The sequence below is a fragment of the Ovis canadensis genome, chromosome 11 (assembly GCF_042477335.2).
Source record: "Ovis canadensis isolate MfBH-ARS-UI-01 breed Bighorn chromosome 11, ARS-UI_OviCan_v2, whole genome shotgun sequence".
Classification (NCBI taxonomy): Eukaryota; Metazoa; Chordata; class Mammalia; order Artiodactyla; family Bovidae; genus Ovis; species Ovis canadensis.
In genome coordinates this window covers 43,950,324-43,972,680 of record NC_091255.1, presented here as the reverse complement: position 1 = coordinate 43,972,680, position 22,357 = coordinate 43,950,324, and the positions used below count along the sequence as shown (strand labels likewise).

At 37.2% G+C, this 22,357-nt stretch overlaps 1 protein-coding gene across 14 annotated transcripts in view; it reads right to left on the bottom strand.

Moving 5' to 3' along the window:
- MBTD1 (mbt domain containing 1) overlaps positions 1-22,357 on the bottom strand; it is a 70,597-nt gene that overhangs the window by 10,292 nt on the left and 37,948 nt on the right. For all 14 annotated transcript variants that reach the window (XM_069603635.1, XM_069603645.1, XM_069603644.1 and 11 more), the window contains 10 exons: positions 12,686-12,803; positions 9,476-9,610; positions 9,150-9,238; positions 8,711-8,945; positions 8,045-8,100; positions 7,603-7,707; positions 3,177-3,324; positions 2,125-2,207; positions 1,615-1,849; positions 1,037-1,114 (listed from right to left, as the gene is read on the bottom strand). In XM_069603635.1, coding sequence (XP_069459736.1) covers positions 1,037-1,114; positions 1,615-1,849; positions 2,125-2,207; positions 3,177-3,324; positions 7,603-7,707; positions 8,045-8,100; positions 8,711-8,945; positions 9,150-9,238; positions 9,476-9,610; positions 12,686-12,803 — 1,282 coding nt within the window. The remainder of the gene's footprint in view (positions 1-1,036; positions 1,115-1,614; positions 1,850-2,124; positions 2,208-3,176; positions 3,325-7,602; positions 7,708-8,044; positions 8,101-8,710; positions 8,946-9,149; positions 9,239-9,475; positions 9,611-12,685; positions 12,804-22,357) is intronic.

Below are 22,357 nucleotides of genomic sequence, written 5' to 3'. Positions count from 1 at the left end.
TTAAACCCCATAAACCATAACAAACCCAGTAAGAGTCACACTGAGAGAGGTATGTGAACTGTGTATACAATGCTCAGAAGTTTGTTCTAAAAGACGGCATAAAGTCACTGAGTAGTAAAAAACATTCTTAAATTCAACACATTGCAAAGAAAATTCTGAAATCTCAAATTCTTGTCCAATTAAATGTAAAGACAGGCCAAAGCAGCTTGTACTAATTCAGTCTTATAGAAAGCTCAATGATTACACCTGCTGTGGTTAGTCCACTGACACCAAGTTACCACATGACTTCTTGCTCATCAGTTTCTGATAAACTGGAAATCATTTTAATCTGCCTGGTTGGGCCATGTTCTCTGGAGTTCTTTTAGGTAAATATCAACCATGGTAAGCAACCAGTAAGCAAAATAATTCTGGGTCTATGGGAGGCTTACATCTACAATATAAAAGAGGGTAAGAGATAGGTCTTGACGGTTATCACTATAGTGAGACCCATTTGGGTTTCACGTAGGGAAGAAACTAAGCACCACTGCAGTGGCTGCTCTAAGTCCCCAGTAAAAAAATGAAAAACAAAATAACTTTATCTTAGGATGAAATATTCCATGACAAGTTTCACAAAGAGAAAAAATCTATAGCTTTCTATGATGGAGGGGGAAAGATTTTAGAAAGAGTTTTTTGGTTTAGAAGGATAGGTTTTTTAGTCTCCAAGCCTATTGTAAGCACCAAACATCTGTTTTTATTTTTAATAAAAAATTTTTTAAAAAGGACTAATTTTCAGGTTTACCTATTACCTCAAAAATCATTCATAGACTCTACGCTTTACCATCTATTAAATATTATGGTAATACTTTCTCCTGTCAATCAAAGACAAGTGCTTCTGATTTTTAAAAAGTCTGCCTCTTATGGCATACTGCACCTTTAAGCATAATACAGAATGCAGAGTTATCAGCTCTCACAAGGGATCCCATTTCTGTGCAAGGATACCAAGACCCCAGTTGGTTAACAATTAGGAAACGTATACAAACACCATGTGGTGACCCACTTTTCTTATGTCCTTTGTATTGCTGGGACTTGGTCTTTTTCTTCTGTTTTGATGAACCTGACTGGCTTTCTCTTGATGCTGAAAAATAAAGAAGAAAATTGATATCAGATAATTTCTTACAACTCTCAATACAACTCAGATGAACTACCTTTACCAAGACAATGATGTTTATAAAAGTACACAATGCTTCGAAAATAAGGGTCATTGTTCCTGCAAAACCATGAACCTCAATACCAGACAGATTTCATTATTTATTCAATAAGCACTTCTTATATGTTAATAAATTTTAGTCTGTAACTTTAAACTCACTAAAGGAAGTCTAGTTTAATTCGGTGGATGTTCTTAATGTTGTGTTTCTATAGTCATTAAGCAACTGACTACTGAGTTCACACTGCCATGGCACACACGGTCTGATTCTGTGATATCATGGTTGAGTCTTATCAGGTAAGATCTTACCTGGCAACCAATCAGACATAGGTATATTCTTGTCCTGTAAGCTCACAAGATGATTTATGTGAGACAGTCCTTGGAGAATTGCTGATTTTTGCAAAAGGACACCTTTTCTTATACCAACTTACACTGTGATGCTGGAGGCTGTAGTTGATATCCAGTTAACTGACACCACCCTACAGGATAGAGGTCAGGGGACTCACAGTCTACCCACTGATCATATTCTTCTTCCCATCCATCAAAATGTATCCTCAAGAGACGATGAATAATTCGAGTTACTGTGGCTACACATATTAATCGTGGCTCCATGAGATCCACTGCTTCTAATTTCATCCCGACACGAAATCCGTGATTTGGAACATCCTAACATGGAGAAGCAAAACATTAACACTGGTGAAAAGAATAATGTGTAACTCCATCATCACTAGGATAGAAAAAAAGAGAAGTAACATAACCAATTAACAATTTAGACCAAAAAAATCCTTTATTGAAACATATGAAGGTGAAGCATGTAAGAACTAGTTAGGAAATGCATTCATTCCTAATAATGAAACAAAATTTGGAAACAAATTTCAACTCCTATGTAAAGGAAATACCTACACTGTTTAACTAATATGTATGTGTTTATTTAAATTTACCTTATTAAACAGTTTTACTGGTGCTGCAATGGAGCCAGTTTCCCTGAGGTAGTCAAACCATTTAAAAGGAAGCTTTGTGTAACCTGGAAAACACAACTAGTTTAACTAGAAGTTCATTTAAAATTAGTGTAATATAAAAATGCAGATATAAAGTAATTCAGTACACATTACAATCTCATGAGCTAATGCTGTAGAGTACAATAATTCCTCCCTGTTACATGGCTCTTCCTGTTTTTATAGACAGAAACAGGTGCACCCAAGTATCCTATAAGAGCTAGACTTTTGCTTTTCAATCCTAGGCTTAGAATAGTCTAACATTTAATATTTTCCAGTAATATTTTTCTTTCTTTGTAAGAACAGTGGCTAGGCAAATACTGTTTTTACAGTCTTCTGTTTGGCTTTTCTCCTTCTTAAGAGAAAAATCCAAGGCTCAGATATTGAAATTAGGAAAGTCACTGGTTAAGCCATATGAACTATTTAAGGGTGTCATTTTTTTTTAAGTCATATGGTAATTTTAATTTCTTTTTTTGGTAATACCACCTGCCTTGTGAGACCTTAATTTCCTAACCAGGGATTGAACCCAGGGCCCTGACAGTGAAAGCTCCAAGTCCTAACAACTGGAATGCCAGGGAGCTTCCTCATACAGTAATCTAAAGATGAAAACTTGCTTTCTCTCAAAGGCTACAGTCCATTTTTAAAAAAAAGTTTATGTATGTGATAGCCCTTTGAGCCTACATCATCATCTTAACAGGGCTTGAGAATACCAATTCTTATTATAAAATGTACAAATGCTCAGGAAAAATTCTCCACCAATTTATTAAAGCTAGTTAGGTTACAGGTCTTGATGTTTTCAGACACCCCACAGCTCTTGATATAAACATATACATATGTAACACACATATGTTTATACATACATATTATATTTTCAAACAGCAAATAATCTAGGGCTAAAAATAAAAAGAAATCTAGGGCTGTGGTAAACAGTGTAAATAGGTACTATGTAAAAAGAAAACAAGGATGAATACCCACTGTATATATTAGAAAAAAAGTACCTCTGGGTGGAGTGAGTTCAATCATGTTTATTTCACAGAAACCAACAGGGAAAATAGAAGGGGAGGTTGCATGATAACAGAACCAGTCAGATCCATCTGCTGCTTCTGAGCCATCGATCCCAATCATCAGGAATCCATCAGCCAGCACCTTTTAAATTAAGAGAATTCCAAGTATTTAAAATTAGGTACCACTATTATAAAAATGATCCTTTAAGTGACATTCTAAAAGAAAGCAAAGTCTATTACATAAAGATCTCGTGAAAGTGAGAAATGTTTACTGAACTCTCTTAAATAACTGAAATTATAATGAAAAACAAATCTGTATAAATTCTAGGGTGTGCCAGAAATAAAAGCGTGGTTACAGGGAAGTGATTTTAGAGGTCTAGGGAAAACATGCTCCTGACAAGGGCCAAGGCTGTTTTCTCCTGTGGCACGAAACAGGGCTGAGTGCTCTTTTACAGTTCAACCATCTAGTCTCGGCTAAGCTTTAAGTCTTATTCAGTAGGGACTCTACTTATATCCTTCTGACTTTCACATAGTGGAGTTTTCCTAAACGTTTCCCATCTTCCTCAAGCTCCGGCTTTACCTCTTTCATGCTCCGGATAACTGTGCTGCTCCATGACAGGAACTGCGTGAGGGACCTCACAGTCCATCCTTTGCGCATCAGACTGCTCTACGTAGTAGTGCTTCCTTTGCCTCTCAAGACAAACCTCTCCATGTCTCCCAATCCCCCTTACATTAGAAGTATTTTATTTTGAAACAGTTCACACTTAAAAAAAGGTATATACAACAAATTCCTAAATACTTTTCACCCAGAGACCCAATTCAAGTTATATCACTCAGTCATGTCCGACTTTTTGCGACCCCATGGACTGTAACCTGCCAGGCTCCTCTGTCCATGGGGATCCACCAGAGAAGAATACTGGATTGGGTTGCCATGGGCCCCTCCAGGGGATCTTCTCAACCCAGGGATCAAACCCAAGTCTCCCACATTGCAGGCAGATTCTTTACCATCTGAGCCACCAGGGAAGCCCAAGATTACTGGAGTGGTTAGCTTATTGCTTCTCCAGGGGAACTTCCTGACTCAGGAATTGAACCAGGGTTTCCTACATTGTAGGTGGATTCTTTACCAGCTGAGCTATCTGGGAAGAAATGATCTCCTAGTTTGTCAAATCCAGTGTCTTTTCCCCAACACTTCAGCCTCCTTTATAATATCCCATACCAGCTGACTTCTTAATTTTTTGAAACATTTATTCCCAGATTCTCATTACATTATAGTCTACTGATCCATCTTCTCACCTCTGTGTTCATTGCTTCACATTTTTTTTGGCAACCACCCTTTCACCTTCAACTCTTGTTTTACCCATTCACTCTTCAATGGTTGACTTTTATGCCGACAATTTCTCAAGTTTTATCATGAGTTTTTCACCCTCTCAGTGTTTCAGGCCTGCATTTTGCCTGCATGCTGAATATATTCTCTGAGAGTTAGTACAGGGCAACAAACCAACAACTCTTTCTCCAGTTCCTTTCAAGGGCAATCAATTGCTGGGTCCCCACAACTCCCCCTAAACATTCAGTCCCTTTATCCTAGCCATTAACTCTCTCTCCACTATGTTGCTTAATATTATTGCTTTCAGCCTTCCCTATGTACATTTCCCCTCTTACACAGTTAAAACTTTCCTCTGCTATGTACTCTGTTCATGCCAGAAAGCTTTACCAACTTACCTTGTTCACTAAAGAAAACTCAATGTGACCAAGCATTAAAGACTGCACAAATTAATTTCACATCATCTTTCTGTCTACTTGCAGGTTCCATTCTCCTAGTTATTTCTACTATATTGAATATATATACACTGATTTTCTCTTTAACCTTAAGAACTCTAAGACCTCTAGAAAGGACTACCTCCACTCATACGGGATTTGTTTTTCCCTTTTGAACAAAGCTTAGTGAATCAGGGGCTCATATCCCACCTTCAGAGGACCATGCAAACAGCTGGGCTCAGTTGTTCAGATTCTTTCTCTGTAATTAGAATTAACATACAGAGAGATAGCAGTCAAGCCATGGGTTGGAGCTGGCACTGAAAGGCAGTGACACAGAAGGGTGAATGAAGTGAAAGTCTCTCAGTCGTTTCCGACTCTTTGTGACACCATGGACTGTAGCCCTCCAAGCTCCTCCGTCCATGGGATTCTCCAGGCAAGAGTACTGCAGTGGGTTACCATGCCCTTCTCCAGGGGATCTTCCCAGACTAAGGATCGAATCTAGGTATCCCACAATTGCAAGGAGATTCTTTACCATCTGAGGTACTGGGGAAGCCCAACAGAAGGGTGAGAGGCTACCATGTGGAGACAATACGCAGGACACCAGGAGAGAGAGAGAGAGAGAAAGAAGAGTGGAACAGACGCAGAGCAGAAATGGAACAAAGAGGCCCGTAGAGATGGAGGACAGCACTAAGTTTGTGCCTTTCCAGGTTTCATCCCTGGGTCCTTCTATGTCAATGAACGTGCCCACTGAATCCTCAGAGTAACTTTTCTAAAGCCCACTTGAGGGGGTTTCTGTTCCTTATAAACAAAAAGCCTGGCCCAGAATATTCAAAGCAACTGGTTTCATATGTACTGTGTGTGAACCTTTCACTATTTCCTAAATGTGGTCTGTACCTTTCACTCCTGATGCTTTTGTGCATATTCTCATTCCATGGCACAGTTTCCTCCTGAATCTCTTCTTGGCCCAGTTTTCCCCATCCTTCAAACTGAAGTTTTCGAATGTCCTCTCTTCCACAAAGCTTTTCCTGATTCCTCTGAGAAGATGCTCTTCTTTATCTGAATTTCAACAGTACTTGTACCATTCTTGAATCATAGTTGATCTTGTACGTTAAACATGTTTTCCTACAGCTTATCTTGTTCTACAAGACTGTACGCTTTATAGAGTCCAAACCAACCTAGCACTGCAAAAATTCACTTTAAGTATTTTCTGAGTGAAGCTTAATATTCTACTCCCTGGACACTTATTTTCCTTTCACACAGAGCATGACATGATGGTGCTGATTCCCAAATCTGGCTGACTGTCAAGAGTTACACCTTGAGAACTTTTTAATTATTATTTTTTTAGACAAATACAAATATCTGGGTGATCTTTCTTATGATTCTGATTGACCAGGTCTAGAGTAGGTCATGGGAATCTATGTTTTAAATAGCACCAGGTAGTCTGGATCCCTAGTCAGGTGAAAAGGAAGAATAAGGGTTTAGAGTCAGTCTGGTTTAGCTGTGTGACCTTGAACACAAGTGTACAGGACATGGCAGCCATCATAACTTTTTACTTCTTTTGGCTTAAGGCTTAAAGGACTTTCTTTGTGGCTCAGCAGTTAAAAAGCCCGCCTGCAATGCAGGAGACCTGGGTTCAATCCCTCGGTTGGGAAGATCCCCTGGAGAAGGGAAAGGCTACCCACTCCAGTATTCTGGCCTGGAGAATTCCATGGACTCTATAGTCCATGGGGTTGCAAAGACATGATGAACAACTTTCACTTTAAGGCTTAAACTGTGTTGAAATGCAAGTCACAATTTAATTACACCTTTGTTTAAGTGTATTCTGGATCAATAGCTCTTAACCCTGATTGTACTTCAGAATCACCTGAGGACCTTAAAAAAAATGCCAATGCTAAGATTGATTAAATCAGAACAGGAGTGCGGGGTTGGAGACGAGGCTTAGTCAATAGTATTATTATTTTTTAAAGTTCTCCAGGAGATTTCAATGCCTACTGACAACTGAGAACCACTCTTCCACGTCTTTTTGTAAAAACAGTTTCAGAAGAGAGGAAAAAGAGAAAAGAAGCAATAAAGTACTACCAATGGAGGGAAAAAGCACAAAAAGGAAACACAGGATAACTGAGGATAAACTAGCATTGTTACAATTTTGTATTGGACAAGTTCTGACTAGGAAGTAAGTTAAATAAGTATTCTTCCTTTAACTTAGGATATACTTCCATAAAATAAAAGTAGCAGGTTCAAGATAACAATCTTGATAATAAGATATCTACAAAGAAAACCTCTGGTAAGAGAACTCAAATTTATCTTGCAATTACTACTGACATTCTCCCCAGTGAAGACAGAGATGCACCCATTTTAGGTCAAAATGAATGTTAGGGGCCTCCTCCTCCTGTTTGTTGCTGTTCAGTTGCTATGTCCTATCCTGCTCTTTTGCAACCCCATGGACAGTAGTACGCCAGGGTCCTCTGTCGACGGGATCTCCCAAGCAAGAATACTGGAGTGGGTTGCCATTTCCTTCTCCAGGGGATCTTCCCAGCCTAGGAATAGAACCCATGTCTCCTGCACTGGCAGGCAGATTCTTTACCAGTTAGCCACCAGGGAAGCCCATTACTTTAAAACTAGTTCCTATAAGTTCATTTCTATAGTTTAAAATCTATTCTCTTACCTTTCTAATGGTCGCAACACATATTGTGGAAAGATTTAATGGGTCTATAGCTTCCAATTTCATTCCTTCCTTGAACCATTCCCCACTCTGGTCTACTTCTTTTACCTAAAGAATTACATGAAAGCACATCTATTGTTACAGGTGTTACCAGTTTAATAATTAAAATAATACCAATTTGAAAAGGTTTACAAGATGAAAATACCAAGTACCTTCTCCTACCTACCTAATATTATAACTCAGACTTCCATTACGGAATAGAGAGAATTCAGGCAAATAGAATTTAAGAATAATTATAATCAATAGTTGTGACACATATGGATTACAAGGTCTTAATCCTTTTAGGTGAATATATGTAATTGTGATTTCCATAATATTAGGAAAAAACCCACAACCCTCTTTCAAACATAATTTACAAATGAGGGTTCTTATAAAAACTTCTTACCTTAGCAAATAAATGTGGTGGTGTATCAAAATGTCCATCCTGTTTCTTTGTAATATCTACAAGGAAAAGTTACATACTAATCTGTCAGCATTTGTGAGAAGACCAAAAACCACGTTTTTTTGAAGGTTTCAAACTCACAAGGTATGTATACTCTAAACCATGGCAAAAATACGTGCCTTCTACATTTACGGTGAATAATATTCTTTAAAAGTCTCTATCTCTTTAGAGTACATGTGCTATTAATATTAAGTACATTTAGCCAATTAGAATGCTGGGAATTCCCTAATTAGGGAATTACAATTTTAGAAATATGTTTTAAAGTGTTTAGTATTAAGTCTAACCACATTTAATTTTGGTATTTCTACTAACACTGAATGGAAAGGGAAAGGCTATCTTCTTTCAAATGGGCTGGATAAAAAAGTGTAAGAAAACAAATGTAGCTGTGACTGAAAGGGCTTTAGTTTTTACTTGAACATAAGTGGAAGGAATATAAAGGATTTGGTTAGGACATTTAATTTTCTGGTGTGAACCTTCCCTAATTAAGGTAGAATAAGCAGCCCAAGGCAACTGATTTTGATCTTGGCTATTCTGTGGAGAAAAATACCCAGGTAGTACAATTTAGCCTCAATGTTATTTTCAACAGGAATTCTTGTGACAGGTGCTTACCAGATCTTTTGAATCGATGGCCTATGCTTCGAGACCAACCAATATGATGGATTAATGGGCTGTGCATATGGCACCAGAAGTCATCTGTTCTGTCTTCACTCTCTTCATATACTAGTCTTAATCTTCCTCCAATTACACTTTCCACCACTGCCACTCGTGTTCGACACAAATGCCTCTTGTCAACCACCTCTACTCTCATGCAAGGCTTGAAAGGATACTGCATGCTCTCTGAAACCTTGAAAGAAAAGCAGAACTTTAGAGAATTCATGATAAAGGTCTACAAATTAGTAGTCTCCTATAAAAATATCTAGTGCACTCAATAGTTAACATAGGTCATTTGACTCACTAATTGAAACAATTCCTTAAAAAGCTTTGAAGTTACTCCATTTTTTAGAGCTCTCATTTGCCACTTGAGTCCTTTCTAAGGTCTTGTCTTTACCTTTTGTGAGAAATCGGGAGGAAGAGTTTTGGCACCAGTAAGTCGTTTCACTAGAAAAGCTTTCCAGTTTGTATACTTATGCTGAATAGCTAAAAAAAAGAAATAACCAGTTATACTTTAGCAAAGAATAGAACTGCTTCAAAAGCTATTTGCTTTAAGAAAAAAAAAAAAGTAACAAATTTCCCTGCAGTTAAAATTCTGAAGAAGAGTAACAAAAATAGGGAAAACAAGTATGTCTTGCTAGCAAATAAGTTACCTGAAATAAAAAAATATTTGCATTAAAGTTCAGATACTTGAATTACAGTAAGAGTAAAGAAGTTACTCACTTCTAGGAGGGACAAGAGGTTTTCCACTTGCAGCGCACCAACCAACTGGATGGATATCAGAACCACATATACTGCACCAGAAGTCCAGACCAGAGTCATTTTCAAATCCTTCATATCTTAAGAGGGCATTGTAACCTGAAACCAACAAAGCAGTCACCACATAATAAGAAAATCAAATGAAATAAAACAGAATATAGCTGCTGGTACTGAGTATCAAATGTCAGTGAGCATCTGCAACAGGTGCAGAGCTTGTGAATAGACAAGACGGCTGGGCCTCATACCCCAGAAATCATTTAGCAGATATTGGGTGAGTCTTAGAAACTGTACTTCTAAGAAGTTCCCAGAGGTGCTTACACTAGTGCTATATGGACGAAACTCTGAGAACGATTTGAACAATGGAATTAGTTTAACTGTTTTCAGAGCACAGCCTATTTTTCTGAATATATTTCAATTTTACCCATAGTTTCTTAAATTCTAGAAAAGAGGAGTGAGAAAGTTCTACCAGGATGCACAGTTTTGGAAATTAAGGGTATTGTGGTAAGTTAATATAACCTTGTTAAGTCACAGAAATCCAGTTAAAGTACATTTCAAAGACATTGCTTTATCCAAGTGATCAGGTGACCAAATTATTTTCAGATAATTTGTATGTGGCTACTTTAAGAGTTTAAATTTTTTTTGTCTTGTTGATTTGGAAGTAAGATTCGAAAATGCCAGGTAAAAAAGTTCAATGAATACAAATAAAGATATGTGAAATCACTTAAAATCTACATGTACTAAACAAACAGGGTCTTCCCAAGTGGTGCAGCAGTAAAGAATCTGCCTGCCAACGCAGGAGATGTAGGAGACTCGGGTTCGATCCTGGGTCAGGAAGATCCCCTGGAGTAGGAAATGGTAATCCTCTGCACTATTATCTCCTGGAAAATTCCATGAACAGAAAAGCTTGGGTGGGTTACAGTCCATGGGTCACAAAGAGTTAGACACAGCTGAGTGACTAAGCACGCACGCACTAAACAAATGGGAAGACTTATTTCCTGGGAAGAACAAATAGTATATGATATACTGTTTATAATTTAATAAACCTTATCTTTTTAGTATTTAAATAGACAAACTTTTATTAAAACATACAACAGTAAAGAAAATAAGAGTATCAAATATCATTTCTTTAAAGAAACCCTCTGATGTATGTATAGCCACCCATAACCAGCTTTGTCATCTCTTCAAGCTTGTCTTTGACAAAGTGTTTGTTTCTTTCCTTATTTAAAATATTTTCCTCTCAGTGAAATAAAAGCTATATGAGAAAGTATTTTCATTGTTTATTCCTTTTAATAAACCTTATGTTGATAACATTAAAAAGTTAAGGTCTTTAGTGGAATAAAAAATGCCCAATAAACTTGTATTTCAGGCTGGGAGCTAAGTTTAGTTAGCATTTTCATGTGTTAATACTTAGGTTTTGAAAATTTATAGCATTAAACTTTTAGTTTTAAAATTCAGTAATTCACAGAACAACTCATGACTTGCTAACTGTTTCTAAGTTCTGGGTTCATGATCAACAACAGGCTCACTTCTAAAATGTCATTAAAGTGGCTTAAAATGAGATATATGTTGCAATTAGATATAGCAGAAGTATAAAACCAGAGATGGAAGATAGAAATAATTATTGAGTATTAAATACATTGATCTTTAGAGCCATTTATATGCAAGTGATTAAAATATCAAGCAAAAAATATATATTGCTATTTTAAACAAGGTACAGGGAATATTTAGATAATGTCTATATAGCTGGGGGCTTCCCTGGTGGTTCAGATGGTAAAGAATCTGATTGCAATGCAAGATTTGATCCCTGGGTCAGTAAGATCCCCTGGAGAAGGGAATGGCTACCTACTCCACTATTCTTGCCTGGAGAATTCCACAGACAGAGGAGCCTGGCAGACTACAGTCCACGGAATTCCAAAGAGTCAGACAGGACTGAGCAACTAACACTTTCACTTTTTCACTTACATAAGCTGGGGAAATGTTTCATGGAAAAGGTAGGAACTGTAGGGGAAATGTTTCATGGAAAAGGTAGGAACTGTACTGGGTTAAATAAGGTAAGTGAGAGAGTGAGAATGAGAAAAGGAATGAAGGTGACATAGAATATGTTATATGAGAGAGAAGGAAAACTAATCTCAGCAGAACAGATCATTTATGTCGGGGAACAATAAAAAATCTGTTCAGTGGTGTACAGTGAAACTTAACAATAGTTGTAAATGCTGACCATCCTGATCCTTTAAGGACAAAGAAGGCGCTAAAGACTGGAATTGAGATCATTTTTAGGTAAATTAAGTCTATCAGCAGTACACAGGGTGGAATAGGCAAGGCATTTTTGGGAAGATGGCTGGAGATAAGACTAGAAAGAGTAGGATGAGTAAGATACCTCTTCCAGTAATCACAGGATACCTTTCATTATCTGAGTGGCTGCTCCTCCTCTGAAGTATCACAGTATCCTACTATACCACTTACTAAGCACCTTATCATAAAACATATTCAATATTTAGCAGATGTACACTCACCAAAAAAATCTTTTAAGTTTGCACATCACCTGTCCACAGGGTCTAACATAGTAGATACCTAACACACTTACTCTGTGGGCTGGGATACATGGAAGAGGTGGGACTCAAGAAAATATAGTACCCAAAATAGATGAAATTTTCATCATTAGTTTACTTCTGATATTATGGACCGTATCACTTTTTTTAATACTTTTTGTTACTTTCTGAAATATTTCCCTGTATCAGAGGTTGAGGAAACTATAGGGCCCACAGATTTGGCCTACTGTCATCCATAATAGTTTTTACATTTTTAAATGGTTGAAAAAAAATTAGATGTAAAGTAATATTTTTTGATATGTAACAATTACATGAAACTCAAATTTTAGTGCCCATAAATAAAGGGTTACTAGAACACATTCATTTATGCCATGCCTATTCATTTATGCGTTGCTTTGGCTGATCCTATGCTATGATAGAGTTAAACGGTTGTGACAGAGACTGCTTTGGTCACAAAGCTAAATATATTTACTGTTTTGTTTTGTTTTTAACAAAAAAAAAAGTTTGCTAACCTTTGCCCTATATCATACTTACTTGGCAATATTTGAAAATTTACAAAAATGTTTTCTTACAAATTACAAATACAAGTGATTTTTTAAAGTGAATTATTATGCATGTTTTTCACCTGCTAATTTTACTATTCCAGCGATCCAGAAGACTTTGGTAGGTAGGCTGCAGTCTGTATTGGGAACTTCTACTCTCACATTTTCTGAGATATCACCCCAGCAGGTCCCCATAGGTGCCTGTCATATAAAAATTATTAAATTATCATCTTATTAAATAAAGCCTAAAACATATGGTTCAAAATAAAGCACTATTATTTAATCATGGTAACATTAAACTAAAAATACCATTTAATTCATTCTTTTTTCCTAAAAATATAATTGTTATCCCTTGCATCACAGAATTCTATTTAGAAAAAGCCAGTGTCAGGGACAAGCTCAAGACGAAGAGAATTCACATATACTAGAACTGATCTATACCCAGTTCAAAATTCAATAGTGCTCAAATATAAGACTTGAGAGCAATTTTTATAAATGCCAAATTACAAACTTGATATTAGGTTTCACAGGAAAAAGTTGACTTAAAAATTCATTATTTTATCATGAACTGAATGAATGTACTTTACCTTAACCTCTAATTTTAAAAGATCTGGCTAAAGAGTAGAAAGAAAGAATTTCAATCAGCAATGTGGTTTCCAGTAACACAGAGAAACAAAACTTAGTTATCTGTATTTTCAACTTCAGTTAAGTTCGCAGAACAGAAACATAGTCTGTTACAACAGACTTGTGGCAAAAGCACCAGATAAAGTTGTTAAAACGGTGAAGTTAAAGAGATTTTGGAGAATCGTACATAGTAAATTATTAAATGATTTATTATTTCAAAATTTCTCACGCAGGAATTACAATAAACAAAGAAAACTTTCAATGTTAGATCTGATAGTAATCAGCCTCCACACAAATGGTTAAGATGGGGACGTAGAAAACTAATTAAATGAATATCATGAAGGGATTTGCCAACATTTAGTGTGTTTCCAAATTACAATTTCCATTATATTTTAATCCTTAAATTTGAGGCAGTTTATCATTATTTGGAATTTAGCAAAGGCTAATTAAACCAAAATGAATTTAGGAATTTAAATGCTGATAATACCAAACAGTCTCTGTGGCCCTTGATAATCAGCTCCTCATTAAATACAATTCAGAACCCTGATCACAAGAAGTATTAGGTAAGGATGTAAAAGACTTGATAACATGAACAAATCAGGAAAAGACAAAATAGCTTCAAAGCTAAAAGATGACTAAACACAAAGATATCCAAGAGTCACGCAAACTAGTCCATCTGAACACTGGACAAATGTCTTCCATGCAAGGCTGCTCATCTTGGGTAGTCGCTAACCCAAAAGGGGGTTAGCTTAAAACAGTACTCAACCCATATGCTCTCAACAGCTTAAGGAATTTCTGAAGGACAGGAAGAAAATGTCAAATAATACTGAACTAGGATAAGTCTAGAAACCAAACACAGAATCAACTTATGGCTATTTCTTTAAGTAGCAAGCAAAGAATATACTTCAATCACTTGGATACAGTGGCCTATCTCAAGTATTTCTAATTCTGGAAGGATACACGTAACTATCTTCCTGAGCTGTACAAAAAATAATACATCCACTATGACTACCTCTTTCTGCTATTTTTAAATGGAAAGAATGGACTCTTCAGGTTCTGCTATCTCCCCCTATATCATTCTAGACTGTAGGGCCATCCCTATTGCCAGCAGATATGATCAGAAAAGGAGAGGCTGGAAGGAAGATAGGTAACAGATTAAGCTACCATATATTAACACAAAGACCATGTATTAATTTCTGTGAGGATAAACCAATTTCAGCAGACAGATGTAGTGGAATGTATGCATTAAATTAAGGCAGGATATCCATTCCTCTTTGTTTGGCTGCCAAGCCTTATGAAATGGGCTTTATTTTTCATTAAGAAGGAAGACGCCATGGTTATGCTGACAAGCTGTGTGTAAAGATGAGCACACTGCTAAAAGAATTTGGCATATAGGACTCCCTTTTGAGTTAGGTGTGACAATGTCATACTGACTTTTTTTTTTTTAAGTCTTTTAACAATTGTTTCGAGAAAATAACTTTTAGTCACATTTTATTAAAAAAAAAAACAAGTGTCAATATGCTTGCTCACTTAGAAAATAAAGTTAATGCTCACTTTAGTTGGGGGATGTTATGTTTCCGTCCCTACAGTCTGGATTGGTATAGGAGAAAGTAGCAGAAAGTGACATTTGTTCTTGCCTGTAAGGTTGTGGTTCTGCTAGGCCCTCTTAAACCAATCCATATGGTTCACTCTAAGAAAAAAAATGAACAAAAACAATAACAAAAAGAGCACAATCGTCACTGCATAGTATGTGCTCAATGTGTTGAAATAATAAAGGAATTTTAAAGATACAGCTGCCCTTTTGTTTAAAATGGATATTCTTAAGTGTGGAAGACTAAATGACCCAGGGCTCGAGAGCCATCTTCAGCCAAGTCATCTGTCTTCTCTTGCTGGCAGGAGGGATACCTCTGAAAGTCTGGATTGGCATAGCATGGACTAGCAGAACCATCATTTACAGGTAACAACAAATTTACCTTCCAGACTCAGGACGAGAGGTCCACCTCAGGTTCCTCCCAAACCAGGAAGATCTGCTTCATCACTTCCTGCTCCAGGGCCACTCGTGAGGGCTATCTGGGAGCGACTCTCCTTCCCTGCAAGGTAAGCTGTCATCAGGTCCTGCAGGTCATGGCCAAATCCAAATGCTGAGGGCTCCCCAACACAAATGTATGATAACCTCCACCTGACTGTACGTAAGAAAGTAACTGGATGGGATTCTTACTTTTTCTGTACTTTAAGAACAGTCCCAGATAGTCCAATAGCCCAGATGGCTAGTATTTAGACTCTCAGAAGACTGACATATTACACACATGATGCTTTGCGGGAGAAATACAGATTTCCCTCCACAGAGCGGAAAACCTGTAACTTTTGATAATCACAATCTTCAGTAGTAACAGAATTCAAGCGGGCAGGAGTTAGCCCTGAAGTTGTACACTGGTAACTATTATTGATCCTAATAATGATATGGCAAACGTACAAAAAGCCACTATTAAAATACTTTGACTAATAGGCATATGATGACTAAAGCACAACTAGGAGAGAAAGATAAGCTATTATACGGCCGAAAAGGGGAAAAACATGATAGGAAATTGACTAGAGAAGAATTCGAAGTCCTCAATGTCATTTGCTGGAATTGACAGAAAGTAGGAACAGAAAAATGAAACAGTTCCCTCTTTCTCTGAAAGTCCACTCACCTTTTGATTTGATAACAGGACCTACTTTTGGGGTTGGGTCATAGCAGGAGGGCTTCCCAAGTGGTGCTAGTGGTAAAGAATTGACCTGCCAATGCAGGAGACTTGGGAGATGGGAGTTTGATCCCTGAGTGGGGGTGATCCCCTGGAGAAGGGCATGGCAACCCACTCCAGTATTCTTGTCTGGAGAATCCCATGGACAGACGAGCCTGAAGGGCTACCGTCCATAGGGTTGCAAAGACTTGGACACAACTGAGGTGACTTAGTACGCACGCACAATAGCAGGGGGATGGGAGTACAAGGAAAGTACAAAGTGAAAATAGGGTGCTTGGGGTGAAAATCAGATTAAGAATGAGGGAATGCTGGACTTCCCTCATGGTCCAGTGGTTAAGAATCCACCTGCCAATGCAGGGGACGTGGGTTCAAACCTTGGTCTGGAAACCCTAGCCGTGGGGTAACTAAGCAGGCATGTGCCCCAACTACTGAAGCTAGTGTACTCTTGAGCTCAGGTGCTCTCCAACAAGAGAAGTCACTGTAATGAGAAGCCTGCGCACTGCAGCTAGAGAGAAGCCCCTGCTAGCTGCGACTAGAGAAGGTCTGCGTATAGCAACAAAGCCCAGCACAGCCAAAAATTAATAAGTGAATAAATAAAGCTAAAAAAAAAAAACGATGGCATGCTAGTGCACGTAAAAAGAGAAAGGAAGCAGTGGTTACTAATTTGAATAGCATAAAGTAGTTCATAATTTTTAAAAAATATTAAATGAAAATAATCTAGATTACTTAGGCCTTCCTTGAAACAGATTATTTTTATTATATTTTATTATATATATCAGAAGCCACTGCTTTCCTGCAGAGAATTTATTTTGTGGCAACACAATAGCTAAATTAGAGTACTAATAAGTACCAGAAACTAAAAAGTTCTACTTCCATTAGAAAGAAACTCTGCGATCTAGGACGACATACTGATAACTCTACCTTCAGTTAAAAAGGATGTGGAGTCATATTTATTTTCAATGGAGTTATGTATGCATGGTTAAAGCTAGGGGAAGAAAACAAAGAATAGTTTTATTTGAAAGAGACTGTTTTCCTAATAAACACAGACCCAAGTTTTACTAATAAACCATTGTAACCACACATACACAAACAAAAAGCCTTTTTTCTCCTTAATATATATATTCAAAAAATACTTTTAATACCTGTTGCAAAGAAATATTTATAACCTTATCCCTTTCAAAATAGCTGGACCAAAAGAGAGGATTAGAGAACATCATGTAAGCAATACAAGCTATTTGTGGAGGCAAAGGACCTTTTTTAAAATTACATAACTACAACTATTTTCAAGGGAGAAAAAAAGTAGGATGATTACATTTCTGCTTTCAGCAAGGACAGTATCAATAAACTGACATCAGAATATATAGTTCAGGTACAAAACAAAAGAAATTTGAAGTCTGTAAATTCGTAATTAAAGGCATATGATTTTAGCTTTTTAAGATTCATACACATTTGATATTGAAACATTTTGGCCTGTGCTGTAATGCTTCAGTTCAGTTACTCAGTCATGTCGGTGATGCCATCCAACTATCTCATCCTCTGACGTTCCCTTCTCCTGCCTTCAATATTTTTCAGCATCAGGGTCTTTTCCAATTAGTCAGCTCTTCATATCAGGTGGCCAAAGTATTGGAGCTTTAGTATCAGTCCCTCCAATGAACATTCAGGACTGATTTCCTTGAGGATTGACCAGTTTGATGTACTTGCAGTCCAAAGGACTCTCAAGAGTTTTCTCCAACACCACAGTTCAAAAGTATCAATTTTTCGGTGCTCAGCTTTCTTTATCGTCCAACTCTCACATCCATACACAGCTACTGGAAAAACCATAGCTTTGGTCGGGAAAGTGATGTCTCTGCTTTTTAATATGCTGTCTTGGTTGGTCATAGCTTGGTCATAGCTGTCTTGGTTGGTCAAGGAACAAGCATCTTTTAATTTCATGGTTGCAGTCACCATCTGCAGTGACTTTGGAGCCCCCTCAAATTAAGTTTGTTACTGTTTCCATTGTTTCCCCATCTATTTGCCATGAAGTGATGGGACTAGATACCACGATCTTAGTTTTCTGAATGTTGAGTTTTAAGCCAGCTTTTTCACTCTCTTTCACTTTCATTAAGAGGCTCTTTAGTTCCTCTTCACTTTCTAACATAAGCGTGGTGTCATCTGCATATCTGAGGTTATTGATATTTCTCCCTGCAATCTTTAAAGAAATATTCTACTTGATTTTTTTTTTTATTTTGGCCATGCTGTATGGCTTGTGGGATCTTAGTGCCCCTACCAAGGACTGAATCTGGGCCATGGTAGTGAAAGTCTGGAATTCTAATCACTAGGTACCAGGGAACTCTCTATACTTGATACTATAAGGAAATAATGGGGAATAGAGTGTAAATATTTAAAAGACTATGATATTAGAAAAGTTAAGAATGCTTTAAGGCTAAATATTCTGCATACATATAGAACAACTCTCTTGGGTTCAAACATAAATGCCAATAGGAGAAAACAGTCTGTGAATTTCATTAACACAGGGTACCTAACTGGAATGCAGTACTGCAGAAGTACTTTGAAGATTTTTCCACAGTTAGTAAAGTAAGGTTACTGCTTTTAGAAGCTGTGAAATAAAAACATAGATTAGTTTCTGGCCCTGTTCTTGGTATAGAGGTTTCATAGCCTTCATAATTTCCTAAGTGATAGCTGATAGCACTAGGTATATCTTTTGTTCTAATATTTGATCTTTGACCTTGATTCCAGACACAGAGTTCCTAAATCCTTTGCAATTTCTTGGATGACAGCAGTGTTTTTTGTTCTAATGAGGCATCTCTTTGTGGGCCCCTAGATAGTTTCAGGATGGGAGCTGGTTACCATACAGATCAAACTCTGATTAAAAGCTTCTTGGAATTTTCAGCCCCATCATCCATCTTCCAGAAAAGGGAAAGGAGTTATAGGCTGAGTTAACGATCCATTATGCCCAAGTGATGAAGCCTCCATAAAAATCCCAGTGCAGAGAACTGGGCTGGTGGATGAGTAAAGGTGCTGGGAGAGTGGTGCACGCGACAGAGCATGGAGACCGTGCTCCTTCTCACACACCCTGTGCTACACATCTCTTCATCCGGTTGTTCATCTCTTATTATATCCTTAATGGTAAGACAGTAAACCATTTCTCTGAATTCTGTGAGCCATTCTAGCAAATTATCAAACCCAAAGAAGGGGTCATGGGAACCCTGATTTATAGCTAATCTGTCAAAAGCAGAGGTGACAATGTGGGACTTGCAACTGGGAGTGGAGTGGCAGCAGTTTTGTGGGACTGAGCCTGTAAGTGTGGCGTCTGATGACGGTTCCAGACAGACAGTGTCAGAATTAAACTCAACTGTAGGATACTCAGCTGGTGTCAGAGAAATACTTGATGGGCAGAAAACCCACTCATCTGGTATCAGAAGTACAGTATTGGTAGTTGTGTTGAGGTGAAACACAGAAGGGTTTTTCCTATAGGGGCTTAATTCAAAACCATTAAAACAAAACAAAAACAAGGGCTTCCCTGGTGGCTCATTCATTAACAATCTGCCTGTCAATGCAAGAGACCGGGGTTCAATCCCTGGTCTGGGAAGGTCCCGCATGCCGTGGAGCTACTAAGCCTATGCACCACAACTACTAGAGCCCGTTCCAAAGCCTGGGAGCGGCAACTACTGAGTCCATTTGCCCCAACTGTTGAAGCCCATGTGTCCTAGAGCCCATGCTCTGCAACAGGAGAAGCCACGACTGAGAGGCCTGTGCACTGGAACTCGAGTTTCTCTCTGCAACTAGAGAAAAGCCTGCACAGCAACGAAGACCCAGCTTAGCCATAAATAAATAAATAAATAGAATTAAAAAGAGAATAAAACAAAAACTTCAGGTTAAAGCCCAAAGTTGAAAATGTCAATCCAGCTACTGAAAAAGGTAGCAAGAGCTTCTTCGTTTATAATAAGAGATGGAGTAGATGAACTAGATCATTTTTAAGTTAACTTACAGCTTTGTGATGCTATGATTTAGTAATAATTTAAAATGATATTACCTAACACTTGAAATAAACACAATACTGTAAACAACTATACTCCAATACAATTTTTTAAAGAAATGATATTACCAAATTTAGTGGTTTCCAACCACAGACACTGCCAAAGAAGGGAAACCCAAGAGTCAGGTGCCAAGGCTCCAGTCAATTCATTCTACTCTTTCCAGACCAACTGGTATAAATTTCATTTATCCTAGCTATGTTTATTAGAAAAAAGAGGAATTGTAATGCTTAAAAAAAAGAAGCCTGAAAACTATCACCTAGATAAAATGAAAGTTGCATCAGATATACAGCAATAATATGCTGATTTCTAGTAGATATATTTAATGACAACTTGACTCCATTTACACTGATAATTATGAAGAATGTCAAGTTATTGACTATATAAACCATTACACATAATTACAGCAATATTCAGAGACAGTATCGTCCTATGACATATTTTGCAGAAACTTTTCAGAAATTTAAAGACAGACTATGGTAAAGAGGAATTCCACTGAAATTCTATGTTTTTGGAACTAATCATAATCATTTTTAAGTATTGGAATATATAAAGTATTTACCTGAGGTCCTTAGTGCATAAGAGGTTGAGTTATGTTAAAGAAGCAGGCAGGCAAATTTGTGACACCACCCTACATTCAAGTCCTGGTTCAATCAGAACAGTTCTGTTTCCATGTTTTTAGACTGTTTTTTTTTTTTTTTTTGCAGTACTGCATGGCTTGCAAGATTTTAGTTTCCCAACCAGGAATGGAGCCTAGGACCCACCAGTTAAAGCACAGAGTCCTAATCTCTGGAGTGCCAGGGAATTCTCACAGATTTAATGTTTTTAAATATTATGCTTGTAAAAAGAATCCTCTCAGAGTAGGGAAAGGCTCTTAACCTGTGCTCAAGTTGGAGACAATGCAGGTATAGAGTGTGGAGGAAGGGGCCTTGCTGATGAACAAGTCTTAGAGCAGGCATCAAGTGTTAGAAGACTGGAAAACTGATGAGTCAAGGCAGGACCCTGTGCTTGTAGCTCCTCCTAGCAATAATAAAACTAAAAGCTAGTAATTTCCCTTGGAGGCCACAAAAACTGTTTATGGGGAAGAACCATGAGGAGTCAACTCTAAAGGACAAAATCAAGTACAACAGGAAGTCCCACCTTCTAAATCAAATTACTTCAAATAAAAATGCTGGTTAAGGCAAGAAAGCAAACTCATTTTGCACTAAAATACACTAAGACATTAAAAACAGAAAATGTTTCCTAGTTAATAAAACAGTAAAGGAAGACGAGTGGAGCAGGAAGGCACTGGGTGACAGATACTCTGATTATAAATGAGAAAAAAGAGATGCCATAGTATCCTTATTAACCATACAGCTAGAGCTAGCTGCTGTATTCTTTTTTCAATTGTAGAAAACAAATTTCAATTTGTTTTTTGTAAAACAAAAAAACAATTTCATTATAACAGAGATTTTCTTGCAAAGAACTTTAACACAGTATTACTACTCAAAGATAGTGACATGAAATAAAATATTGTTATCTTGGGACTTGGAAATACTATTTTTAAAATATTCTGACTACTTATATAAAATAGCTGGACATGGGTTATGATATTAAACCTAGGAAACCAAAATACTAAATAAAGATCGAAAAAGAGATAAAGGCTACTCAGAAGGAAACAACAAACACATGTTCCAGAAGGCTGCAATGGAAGAGTTATTAAAAATAAGGACTTAATCTAATTCTGGTATTCTTTGTACCAGGAAAGAACTCTCTCAAGAGAGGAGAGTTAGATTTGTTTTGTGATTCTCATGAAAGCTAATGGGGCCATATATTTAACATCTCTCACAAGTATGACACCACTACCAACATTTCAATAAAATGTATCAGCTACAGTATATTGAAGTGTCTGATTCCACTGAGGCTGGTTCATAGCAGGCCACTGACTAAGGGCTTAGCATCTGTACTTTCAAGAAAGAAAAGTTAGCAAATGAATGAATTTGGCTTTAATTTTTATTTCTACCACTGAATTACTATGCTTGGCCTTGATCAAGATCCTTTACTGGCCACAAATGAATTAAAATGTATTTTGATTTCCACAGCAAGAACTCAAGCTCAGTTTTGTTCACATGCTATTATTTAACAGGAAAGCCCTAAGTTAACAATATGTTAAGTATACACAAAACTTCACTCATTAACTTTCTAAATTCTTTTCTTCTTATACACAGTCAGTAGCAGATAGAACCGTCAAATATAAATTAAAACTTATAGGTTAAAAAAGTATTGAAGAGAATTAAGCACAAATAATTGAATCAAAAGGAATTAAATCAAAAGGAAAGAATTTATCATTACATACATTTTAAACATAACTCTCAAT